Source organism: Capra hircus, chromosome 8 (genome assembly GCF_001704415.2).
Source record: "Capra hircus breed San Clemente chromosome 8, ASM170441v1, whole genome shotgun sequence".
Classification (NCBI taxonomy): domain Eukaryota; kingdom Metazoa; phylum Chordata; class Mammalia; order Artiodactyla; family Bovidae; genus Capra; species Capra hircus.
The window spans coordinates 39,022,328-39,035,702 of NC_030815.1; the positions used below are offsets into that span (position 1 = coordinate 39,022,328).

Below are 13,375 nucleotides of genomic sequence, written 5' to 3' on the forward strand. Positions count from 1 at the left end.
TAAAAAACCCACTTTTGTCACTCTTTAAACTGATATTTTAAACTTTTAATGGGTGGCAAATCATGGTTTAAAAAACTCTGGACTCTGAAAGAGTAGTATAATATCAAGCCAATATCATTCCTGTGGATTAGGCAAAACTTATCTTTGGTACCCTCCCAACTTACAGGGAGTCATTTTCCTGGCTTTCTCTATACCCGTTTTATTCCCTCTATCCCCATTTACCCTCACCTCCATTGCTTTATACGTAGATATGAAAAACTACTTCTGAGCAGGTGCTTTTGTCTTCTCTGAGGTAGCTTTTTCTGTTAATAATCATCATCCCAGTTTTTGCTTGGCTAGCTTCAGTGGACTTGTTACTTGCAACTAATAGGTCCTGCATTGGAGAGGTGCCTCCGTGGATTCCAGGCCCTGAAAGTACTCACCTTTGACTTTCAGTGTCAGGTACTTGTAGTCCCAGGCAATCCCATAGATGATCAGGCAGCGGTACTGCCCTGCATCCTTCAGCTGGATTCGGGGGATGAGGAACAAGGCCTTCCCCAGGGGCAGCTGCTCCTCCAGCAAAGTGGCTCTTTCACTGAGCAAGACTGTATCATTTTCCACTTTTTGCAAACTGGCTTTTAAAATTCCGAGTTCCACAGGACCTCCAGTGTCAAAATCACACTCCAAGGTCACATTGCTGCCGTAGTCTACCATGTACATTTCCTTTGGGACGGTCACTGTGAACAAAGCTGAACAGAAAATAAGACATTCTCCCACTGTTTGGCTTCACATTTCAGTTCTGTTCAGAGTGGGGGAGCTGAGGAGACCCATATAACCTTGGTTTCCCAGGAGACACCTATCATTATCTGGGCATTTGCAGAAGTTCTTTTCTATCCCTTGCCCCATCCACTTTGCGAAAGAGTGTAATTCTTGATCCCTGCTCTGAGGTAGTTCTTGCCTCTCAACACTCGTCACCTGTACAGCTGACTGGCCTCCCACTGCTCCCATGATCCAAGCTCATTTTCTTTATATGGATCAAATTACATCATTCCCTGCCAAATTTTACCTCCTCTCAGCAGAGATAGTAATAATAACAACTATCAACTGTTGAATTCTTACTAGGTGGTGGGCCTCTGCTAACACATGATCTCTTTTAGTCTCCCCAGCAAGCCAATGAGGTAGAGCCATCTTCTTTTTAGAAAATTAAACTGATACAGAATGGTTAGACAACTTGCCTAAGATTGCACAGCCAGGATCAGACCTAGGTATTGCTAAGTTCAAGTGCTTTTGACCACTACATCATACAAGCCCACTGTAGAAATGTCTTTTCTACTAATACTTAATGTATATCTACCATGTGTCGGCCACTGTTCTAGACTCTAAACCATATCATTCAATACTGAAAATGCAACCATAAAATACACATAATCATTACTGTTTTATAGTTGAAGAAACTGGGTCAAAGAGGACGCACAATTGTTTCAGGATGCACAATTAGTAAAGTTAAAATTCAGAGCCAGTCAGATGGTTGACTTCAAAATCTATAGTTTTTGAAACAGAAGCTCCCCAAATGTGAGACATATACCTCAAGAAGTATGCACAATGATTTTAGATATGAAAGAATCAAGGCCCAAAGGGAGTTGGGTTATTCAGAGAATTTATTCCCTCTTCAATTCTATTTCAATCTTTCAAATTACATACAATTTGCAACTAGACTTTCACATTTCTAACAATGGTTATTTTTCCTTTTAATAAAACAAGAAGCGCTCAGGCAGATATTATCAGGAGACTTTAGAGCACCACTTTACTTTTATTGCATTTATTTTTGCTCATATCTTCTATTTACTAGTATCATTGATACTGGTTTTCCATTTACCACAGGGGTAGATTGTTTTCTTCAAAAAATAAAAGCCCAGTTGATTTAGATAATTCTATAAAAACAATAGTGCAAAGAGTAGTCAAACATGGCAAAACTAATGAAAGTAGTGTATGCATGAATAAATTGTGAGAGACTGTACAAAATTATGCTGTTTCCATCAATAATAAATGGGCAGTCATTAAGACTGTGTGTACGATCTCAAAGTAGCTTCTGAATTATGACAGAAGATTAGATCAAATTATGTTCAGTAGGACTTGCTTCATTAATCCATTCATTTAATTAATTCAAAACTTTCATTTAACAAATATTTGGGGATGGCTTCTAGAATATGCTGTAAAACACAAAACATAGTATGAAAAGAGCTTGGGATTTAGTGACAGATGAACCTGGGTTCAAATTCTGAGTGTATCCAGATTATGAACCCTTTGATCTAGATCACGTCATTAAACTTCTATGAGTCTCGGCCTCTTTATCTGCAAAGGTCCAAGGTTAAATCTACCTGCCAGCAGTGTGGTGAAAACTAGATAAACAGCACAAAATGGCTTATTTTGGCAGGTAGTAGGTAGGCAGCAAACATTGGTTCCTTTCTTTTCTACCATGCTTTAGTTCTTGAGAAAGTGGTATTCTGACCATCCTGGACAACAGATTTCACGTAAAAATAGATAGGGGGGTTTTTAGTTGCTCGAATGATTCACATTGAAATTCTCTTCTGACTGGAGTTTTTCCTTCTACCATCCTGAAAATCTTTGAAGGCAGTGCAGGTTGAATTTGTTTTGGTGTCTCCAGTGCCTAGCACATACTAAATTCTAGTTAAAGGTTTAACATATAAGTAACAAAAAGGAGGAGAGGAAGAGAAAAAAAAGGACGAGCCTACCCATATTTGCAAAGAGTAGGACATGACTGAGAGACTGAGTATGCATGCACCCATATTCACTTCTGTTTTCCTCTCATCAAACTTCATTTTGCCCTAAATTGCACAAACTGGCATTCTTAATCACCACCCAATGCACCTGTTGGTGTAGTGCACAAATATGAGTTTTATTAAAAATAAATGATGAGTTTATATCTTTCTTCCAAACCCTGTTTTAACCACAACTAGAAAATGAATATGCCTTTCTAACAGAAAGGAGTTCACATCTGCCTGGTATTTTTTTGTACAGAATGGGTTTGGGCAGTGCTTCTGTATAAAACGTTAATTAAGCTTGCATTTTTTTGGCCACATTGAGAAGACTCTGGGATGATACATGTGAAAAAAGATACTGTGCTTCTAAATTTCCCACATGATTCCATTTTGTGGAATGCCCTGAACACTTGTAATAACTCTCTCCCAAGTCTCCATAATAGGATACTCCTAAAAGTAGATTCCTAGAATCATCTCCAAATATTTGTTATTACGTCCTCTTATAACTAAAAAAGAGCTACCTGTTATGAAATATACTCTGCCCTGAAGAGTAAAATATTTATTTATTCACTCGTCAAATATGTATTAACTATCTTCTATGTGCCTGGTTTAGAAATTTATACTACTTTGACTTTCTTCATAGTACTTCCTTCTCTTTTATTATACAATAAAAGAAGAACAAGAAACAAGATAAAACAAGAAACAGGGAAGAGAAATGGGGATTGCAGGGAAAGTTAGTTGCTGAGTCTGATATTTAACAAGAATCAGAGGACTTTGGTGTAGTCTCTATTGGATTTATTTAGCAAATTTATTTACCACACTTACACTTTCTTCTTGTGAGAGAAGGAACACCTGTAACTTCCTCTGGAACTCCCCACAGCATACAGCAGAACTCCCCTCTTCACTGTCTGGGCCTTTGACAAAAACCCATTTTCTGCTTGCTTTTCCCCTCTGCCTTCTATAGAGTGTATGTGTATTTACACACATGGAACCCTGAAGCATAAAGTGTGCTATCTCTCAGGCAGGTGACATTTTCCAGCTAACATTCACAAGAGGAAAGGGCAATTGGCAAACATGAGTCATGTATCTGAGTCACTCAGAATAACTAGAAGATTGTTAGTTGGTCTAATTTTGCCACAACTGAAGTTTTTAAGATATGCAAAGCTTTCAGCTTGATTACTTGATATAAAATGATAAGTTTAGGAATGCAGTACACTTTTGCAATCCTCAAGTATTCTCAAAAGTGAAAGTGAAGTCGCTCAGTCGTGTCCGACTCTTTGCGACCCTGTGGACTGTAGCCTACCAGGCTTCTCTGTCCGTGGGATTTTCCAGGCAAGAGTACTGGAGTGGGTTGCCATTTCCTTCTCCAGGGGATCTTCCTGACCCAGGGATCGAACTCAAGTCTCCCACATTGCAGGCAGACGTTTTACCCTCTGAGCCATCTTATTGTAAATTACAGAGGAAATCAAAACACTCTTGCAAACAATTCTGTGAAGAGGTTTTTCTCAAGCTTGGCTGCATATTAGAGTCACTAATGAGAGGGTCTCAACCTTAGTCATAGTTGGTATCAGCTGGGAAGCTTTTAAAACATACTAATGCTCAGACCCCAATTTGTATCCTATAAAATTAAATTCTAATCATTTCGCGAGGCCAGCATCAACTAAAAATAATTTCCTGGGAGTTTCTAATGTGCAAGGAGCATTGAGAAACCATTCAAAGTGTTGTTCTCAGTTTTCTTAGGCAGCTAGTTGGGAATGCAGAATCTCAGTCCCTTCCCAGGACCTAGAACCTGCATTTTAACAAGGCTGGGGGATTCAAATGCATATTAACATTTAAGAAACAGAGTTATAACACTGGTTTGTATTTGGTCTGTTGTGTAAGATAGAGTAATAGTTAACACTTATTAAACACAATGAACCAGACACTAGGCTAAACTGTACATCTCATTTGATGTCCCCAAAGCTGAAAGACTGGAGTCACTGCACTCATTTTACAGACGGGGAAACTGAGGCTTAAAGAAAAGATACAATTCGCTCAAAGCAAAAAAGTGGGAGCTCATGGAGTTGGAATTCACATTCATATCTCTGTGCCCTGAAAGCCTGTACTTCTAACAGATATGACTATATATCTACCGGCCTGTGTATACTATATACATTAATGAAACAGATATACTTTTCAGTTTTATACTAAGTAAAAGACATTTGTGTTCTATTTCATATGTCACATGGTTACAAAACTAAACTTCAACGTAGCACTGAACTCCTGATGCCATCAGAGAGACACTGGAGAACACTGGAAAAGTTTCCACAACTGCAAAACTAAGCAGACAAAATATTCATTTGGTCATCTTGACTAAATTAAAGGGTGAAGGACATGGCGACAGCATGAAAAAATAACACATGAAGGTTCTTTAGCCAGATGAAAATAGCTGGCTTGAGTAATGCTAGAGCCTTTTTGAAGGTTCTTGGGAGAAGTTTGCATTTTATTTGCAATCCGGAGTCAGCACCTGTCATATCTCCAGGAAACACAAAACAATTTATTTGCATTAACTCCCAAGATAGCTTCCTCTTTAAGCTAATTTTATACTTTTCTTCTGCATTAACAGAAACTTAAATGTTTACAGACTTCCTACCTAAGGGATTTGAAAAGTGAGGATGGGGCTAGGCAGGGAGGTGAGAGGGCACTGCTTTACACAGCCAGTCTTCAGAAAACTCTAGTTCCTGGTTCCGGACAGATGCTGCTCTGGACACCTGACTCATGCACTCCTCTTTGCAAGAATGCTGCATGAGACATCTTGTCTACTTGAAATCCCTTCCCCAACCTGATTCTTCTGCTTTGTATATCTCACGGGTCAGCAGATGTAGTTTTGAAGGCCGGCTATAACCTAGACAGAATGACCCTAGACTGACGTCAAGCATCACCATGGCCATGTGCCTCCTGGGTTTTATTCTTCTCAGATGGACGAAGAAAGAGGGAAACATCAATGAGAGACATAAGACTGGGGTTACTTTTTCTTCCAAGACATGACAAAGTACAAAAATAAATATTTTTCTTGAATGTGTCTAGGTTACAAGATGTCCTTAGGTTTTGAAATGAAAATATAAGAAAAAAAACTGAACTACAATGCTATAGTAATAAGAGAGTGGTATGAGTGAAAGTATATATACATAGATCAATAGAACAGACAGAGGATCCAGAAAAAGGCTCACACAGTAAGAGCCAATTGACATTTTTTTTACAAAGGTGCAAAGGCAATCAATGGAGAAAAGACAGTCTTTTCAACAAGTGAACAAATGGGGCTGGAGCAACTGGATGTCCATATACCAAAAAGAAAAATCCCAATCTATACTGCACAGTATACAAAAATCAACTGAAGGTGGATGGCAAACCTAAATGTAAAATGTACAACTATAAAATGTTTAGAAGAAAACCTAGAAGAAAATCTTTCAGGTCGTGGGTTAGGCAAAGAGTTCTTAGATATGACTAACCATCAAAGAAAAAAATTTGATAAATTGGATAGTTTCAAAATTAAAATCTCTCCTCTGCAAAAGACACTGTTAAGAGAATGAAAAGATGAATAGGAGAAAATATTTGTATATCACATATCTGATGAAGAATTTGTATCTAGAATACATAAAAAAAACTCTCAAAACTAAAAAATAAGAAAATAATCCAATTAAAAATGGTCAATGATTTGATATGCACTTAAGAAGATATATGGATGGGCAATAGGTACATGAAAATATGCTTATCATTACCAGATACTAGGGAAAGGCAGATTAAACCACAATGAGATACTTCTGTACACCTATTAGAATGACTTTAAAAACAAAAATGGCAATGTCAATACCAAGTGATGTCAAGATGTGGAACAACTGAAACTCTCATACTTTACTGGCAGGAATGCAAAAACAGTATAGATACTAAGAACAGCTTGATGGTTTCTTATAAAGTTAAATATATACTTAATGTATGTCTCAGCAATCCCACTCCTAGGTATTCACTCAAGCGAAATGAAACACTGTGCTTCCACAAAAACCTATATACAAATGTTTAGAGCAACTATATTTATAATTGCCCAAAACAGGAAACAACCCAAAAGCCCCTCAACTGGAAAATGAATAAACAAAATGTGGTGCATACATACAGTGTAATACTAATCAGCAACAAAAAGAAATGAACTACTGATTCATGTAACAATATGGATAAATCTCAAATGCACTGTGATACGTGAAAGAAGCCAGACAAAAGGAATGTCTAAAAATGATCCCATTTATATAACATTCTGGAAAATTTAAAACTGTAGGCTAGAGCTGGGGGATGGTTGAGGGGTGGTTTTTGCTTGGTGACAGAACTGTTCTGGGTCTTGCTTGTGGTAGTGGCTATATGACTATGTGTGTGCACGTGTGCTCAGTCATGTCCAGTTCTGCGGCCCCATAGACTGTAGCCCACCAGGCTCCGCTGTCAATGGACTATCCTGGCAAGAATACTGGAACGGGCTGCCATTTCCTATTCTAGGGCATCTTCCTGACCCAGGGATCAAACCTATGTATCCTGCATTGGCAGGTGAATTCTTTACCATGAGCCACCTGGGAAGTGGCTATATGATTATGCATATGTCAAAATTCATAGATGCTTTTATTTTAAAAAGTATAAATTTTTATTTTATGTCAATTTAAAAGTTAGTAATTTAAAAATGAAAATATTTTCGGATAGCTTTTCACTTCACACTTTAAATTATTTTGCAGATAACACAGTAGACCATCCACAGAGCATTCATATAAGGAAAGAGTTAATTTCACACCTGTCTCTAAAAATCCCAGCTGGGCAGGGTCCCTTAGGAAGGAAATATCAAGTGTTCATTTAGCTGCCACTGCAAGGCAGGGCTGGAGTAAGCAGAATATTGGAGTGTTCTCCAAAGATGGCCCCAAGTCAATGACTCTAGTGCCAGACCCTGCTGGGCAGCCCAAGGGAGGGGGAGGAATGCTACTGGGATCACCTGGAAGAGAGGGGAAAGCTCCTCAAAAAGTTATCAGTGCCAACAAAGGCATTCTTTCTCAGTCAAAGGCAGTATGTTGAATGACTTCCCATGGGATTGGGCCTGCTATTACAGAGGACCTAATTCCCTGTGTCCATCTTTGTCTTCCTCTCTTACATACTGGTGTTCACCACTATAAAGCGCTCATGATCCTGACTGGACATGTGAATGGTCTGAACTGCCTTCCTCAGGAAAGTGAAACTCTGAAACTGCTTTCCTCCTTGCCATCTATGCCCTCAAGCAGAGTATCTTTCTTCAAAATCGAAAGGCATAGCCTAAGGTTCATTTTTCATTTAGACGCAAGGAAGACTCTGATTTCCCAATTCAAGTAATCCACATTAATGTGTGAATGACCAATGGCTGCTACGGTTGCTTTTTAATAGAGGAAGTGTCCCTGACAGAAGAGAAAAGAACAGCTGCTTGGCATCTCATTTTCAGGACACTTAACCCATGTTCTCTTGGGTCATTTCAGCAACGCATGGTCTGAACGGTCTTGTCATCTTGTTACTATGTTTACTGGAGAGTGGGGATAGATGGACCAATATTATCAGTCCCTGTTTCTGTAAGATAGGAAACAGGTGTGCACAAGCCATCCTGGGCACCATTGTTTTGATTGTGCTTGTCATAGCTGGTAATCACCCTTTCTCTTAAAGAAAGTCTTTAGCCCAAGGACCACATTCTCATCCTCAGCTTCAGCTAGGGGTCATCATCTGTTCCTTCTTCTCAGGACCCTCCCCAGCCTTTGACTTTTCTTACCTTCTGTCTGTTGAAGCTTCAGTCCCAGGCTCAAAATTAGTAGGAGGAACATGTTCTGTACCGGATATGAAACAGACAATTGAAAGTCTCAGAGCCTTCAGCAGTTTTGCTGGATCTCATGATCTGGTCATTTGCTCACTCCTGAAAACAATGAAATGACTGGTAAACAAATCTTTGTGGAGGCAGTGGACCATAGTAGAGTAGAGCTAGGAAGAAAAGTTAAAGGCTGACTGCCTAGAGGAGATGAGAGATAGGGTAAGAAGAAGTGAGGCACTCTATCGATCCAAATTAGAAGCTCTTCTTCCTTTTCTTGCAACCTTTTCTGAGTATGAACCAGTCCTCATGACTGGTAACCACAAAAGCTGGTTATCTGCACCTCTTTGTTTCTTCCATAGTTTCAGTGTAGGCCTTTGAAAATCAGTCTTGTTCATCAAATGGATACTGTACACCATCATTTCCAGCTGTACTGCAACTCTGGGAACGGAGCTAGATAGTATATAAATACTTGCTAGTTGACTGAGCAGGTAAAGTTGTCAAAGCTCACAAACTTTCCCACTTAAGAACTTCTCACAGCTAAAGCAAAAGGGACAGGGAATAACACTGTCAACTTCTTTGTCCTCAAAGAGGCTTTTAAATTTTATTGGCCTTGGAAGCATTTCTTCAAGGGGAATTAATCAGACAGAGTCATACATCTGAATCAGGTAAAAGCAGAGCTGCTCCGAGTACAATGGAAAGCCAGGGAAGGATTTGGATCAGGAGAATGACATGACCTCATTTACATTTTTAAAAGAGGACTTAATTTTGGTGTAGACAATAGACTACTGTTGTAAAGGACAATGGGATGGGCAAGATTGGAAGCAGAACGATCAGTAAGGAATTTTTTTGCAGAGATGATGATAGTTTAGACCAGAGTAGTGGGGCCAGTGGAGATGAGAGGTAGTCTGTTGAAGGTTTTTTCCATTTATACATTTAAAACACTTATTGAACTTTTAAAATTTGTCCTTTAAATTATTAAAATCTTAACAGCTTTATTGGAGTATAATTGACATACAATAGAGGATTATGTGTGTGTATATATATATATATTTAAGACACAGATGATTCAGTGGTACAACTCAGTGGTTTTTAGTATATTCTACAGAACTGTGCAACCCATACCACTATCCAATTCTGGATCATTCTCATCACTCCAAAAAGGAACCCCATGCCCATTAGCTGAAACTCCCCAATTCTTCTTCCCTCTTCCTCCAGTCCCTGGCAACCACTAACCTTCTTCCTGTCTCTATAAACCTGCTTATTCTGGTTATTTCATATAAACAGAATCATACAATATGTGGTCTTTAGTGTCTAGCTTCTTTCACTGAGGATATTATTTTCAAGACTCCTCTGTGTTGTAATGCATTACCAGTACTTCACTCCTTTTTATGACAAGCTGAGCACTAAAGAATTGATGCTTTTGAACTGTGGTGTTGGAGAAGACTCTTGAGAGTCCCTTGGACTGCAAGGAGATCCAACCAGTCCATCCTAAAGGAGATCAGTCCTGGGTGTTCATTGGAAGGACTGATGTTGAAACTGAAACTCCAATACTTTGACCACCTGATGTGAAGAACTGACTCATTTGAAAAGACCCTGATGCTGGGAAAGATTGCGGGCAGGAGGAGAAGGGGACGACAGAGGATGAGATGGTTGGATGGCATCACCGACTCAATGGACATGAGCTTGGGTGGGCTCTGGGAGTTGGTGAGGAACAGAGAGGCCTGGCGTGCTGCAGTTCATGGGGTTGCTAGGAGTCGGACACGACTGAGTGACTGATCTGAACTGAACTGATTATTCTATTGGTGTGTGTTCACACCACTTCTTTCTTATCCATTCAACAGTTGATAGATATTTGAGTTGTTTCCATTTGTTGGCTATAATGCTGCTATGAACGTTCATTTACAAGTTTTTGTGTAGATATGTATCTGAATCACTTGAGTGTACATGTAGGAGTGGAACTGCTTGGCTAAGTGTTAACTCTGTATTTAACTTTTCCAGAAACGGTGAAACTGGTTATCAAATATATGATTTTCAATTGCTCTCTCCCATCCTGTGATTGTCTTTTCAGTTTCTTGACAGAGTTCTTTGAAGCACAGATGTTTTAATTTAATTGTAAAATACAAATTAATTTTGATGAAGGCGAGTTTTGTTTAAAACTTTCTCTTTTAATTTCTTGTTCTTTAGGTGTCATCTCTAAGAAATCATTGCCTAACCCAAGGTCACAAAGATTTACATCTATGTTTCCTTCTGAGAATTTCACAGCTTTAGTTCTTTTATTTACATCCTTAACCCAGTTTGAGTTAATTTTTGTAAATGGTGTGAGGTAAGATTTCATTCATTCATTTGCACATGGACATCCACTTATCTCTGCACAATTTGTTGAAAACAGTATTCTTTTTCCATTGAACTGTCATAGCACCCTCACCAAAAATCAACTGACCCTTAAATGCATGGGCTTAGCTTGAAATCTCAATTCTATTCCATTGACATAAATGTCTGTCTTATGTTTGTACCACAGACTGCTGATTATGTGGTAGCTTTACAGTAAGTTTTGAAATCTGGAAATGTGAATCTTCAAACTTGCTTTTCTTTTTATAAGACTTTACTTTTATTATTATTTGATGTGTGGCTATTCTTGCTGTCCTGCATTTCCATGTGAAGTTTAGGAAAAATTTCTCCATTTCCACACAAGAAAGCAGCTGGAATTTTGACAGGGATTGCACTAAATCTGTAGGTCTACTGGGGAATACAGCCATCTTTATAATACTAAGTCTTCTAATCCATGAATGCAGCATGTTTTTCCATTTATTTAAGTATTCTATATTTTTAAAGAAGATTTGATGGGAATTGCTGACAGCTTGGAAATATAGTTTAACAAGTGTAAATAAATCTAGGAAATTTTCTAGGTTTGGGGCTTGAGTCACTAGGAATGGAGATACCTATTAAAAAGAGGAAAACTAAGAAAGAAGCAGATTTGAGAGCAGAAATCAAGAGCTGTATTTGGAATATCTTTGGTTTGAAATGACTATTGGACTCCAAGTAAAGATGTTTAGTAGGTGGGTGGACAACTGGTGGTCCAAAGTTTAGGGCAGAGATACACATTTGGGAGTCATTAATGCCTAAGTGTTACTTAAAGCCACAGTGCTGCATGGTGTCTCCTAAAGAGAGACAGAGAAGGGACAGTGTCAAAGGACTGAGATATGGGGCATTCCAACATTTATAGGTCTTTGGGGGGAATACTAACAAAGTGAACTGGGAGAATGAGTATAAAGGCAAATTAAGCATCTCTTATTCTCTATATTCTGATGATTTCACATCTGGAGTCTTGTCGACTCTAGAAGGACTGCCTCCTCAGGATTAGCCATTTCCTAGAGACAGTATGAAAAGGCAAAATGATAGGATACTGAAAGAGGAGCTCACCAGGTCAGTAGGTGCCCAATATGCTACTGGAGATCAGTGGAGAAATAACTCCAGAAAGAATGAAGGGATGGAGCCAAAGCGAAAACAATACCCAGTTGTGGATGTGACTGGTGATAGAAGCAAGGTCCGATGCTGTAAAGAGCAATATTGCATAGGAACCTGGAATGTCAGGTCCATAAATCAAGGCAAATTGGAAGTGGTCAAACAAGAGATGGCAAGAGTGAACGTTGACATTCTAGGAATCAGTGAACTAAAATGGACTGGAATGGGTGAATTTAACTCAGATGACCATTATATCTGCTACTGCGGGCAGGAATCCCTTAGAAGAAATGCAGTAGGCAAAATGGTCAACAAAAGAGTCTGAAATGCAGTAACCTGGATTCAATCTCAAAAATGACAGAATGATCTCTGTTTGTTTCCAAGGCAAACCATTCAGTATCACAGTTATCCAAGTCTATGTCCCAACCAGTAACGCTGAAGAAGCTGAAGTTGAATGGTTCTATGAAGACCAACAAGACCTTTTAGAACTAACACCCAAAAAATATATCCTTTTCATTATAGGGGACTGGAATGCAAAAGTAGGAAGTCAGGAAACACCTGGAGTAACAGTAAATTTGGCCTTGGAATACGGAATGAAGCAGGGCAAAGACTAATAGAGTTTTGCCAAGAAAATGCACTGGTCATAGCAAACACCTTCTTCCAACAACACAAGAGAGGACTCTACACCAGATGGTCAACACCAAAATCAGATTGATTATATTCTTTGCAGCCAAAGATGGAAAAGCTCTATGCAGTCAACAAAAACAAGATCAGGAGCTGACTGTGGCTCAGATCATGAACTCCTTGTTGCTAAATTCAGACTCAAATTGAAGAAAGTAGGGAAAACCACTAGACCATTCAGGTATGACCTAAATCAAATCCCTTATGATTATACAGTGGAAGTCAGAAATAGATTTAAGGGACTAACCTGATAGACAGAGTGCCTAATGACTTATGCATGGAGGTTTGTGACATTGTACAGGAGACAGGGAGCAAGACCATCCCCATGGAAAAGAAATGCAAAAAAGCAAAATGGCAGTCTGAGGAGGCCTTACAAATAGCTGTGAAAAGAAGAGAAGCAAAAAGCAAGGAGAAAAGGAGAGATATAAGCATCTGAATGCAGAGTTCCAAAGAATAGCAAGGAGAGATAAGAAAGCCTTCCTCAGCGATCAATGCAAAGAAATAGAGGAAAACAACAGAATGGGAAAGACTAGAAATCCCTTCAAGGAAATTAGAGATACCAAGGGAACATTTCATGCAAAGATGGGCTCGATAAGGGACAGAAATTGTATGGACCTAACAGAAGCAGAAGATATTAAGAAGAGGT

The 13,375-nt window shown here is 38.9% G+C and overlaps 1 protein-coding gene across 2 annotated transcripts in view; it reads right to left on the reverse strand.

Moving 5' to 3' along the window:
• Positions 1-13,375, reverse strand: part of PDCD1LG2 (programmed cell death 1 ligand 2) — a 67,060-nt gene that overhangs the window by 42,407 nt on the left and 11,278 nt on the right. For both annotated transcript variants that reach the window (XM_013965949.2, XM_013965947.2), the window contains exons 2-3: positions 8,554-8,694; positions 423-728 (exon numbers count right to left, since the gene is read on the reverse strand). In XM_013965949.2, the coding sequence (XP_013821403.2) occupies positions 423-728; positions 8,554-8,605 (358 nt within the window). In that variant the 5' untranslated portion in view covers positions 8,606-8,694. The remainder of the gene's footprint in view (positions 1-422; positions 729-8,553; positions 8,695-13,375) is intronic.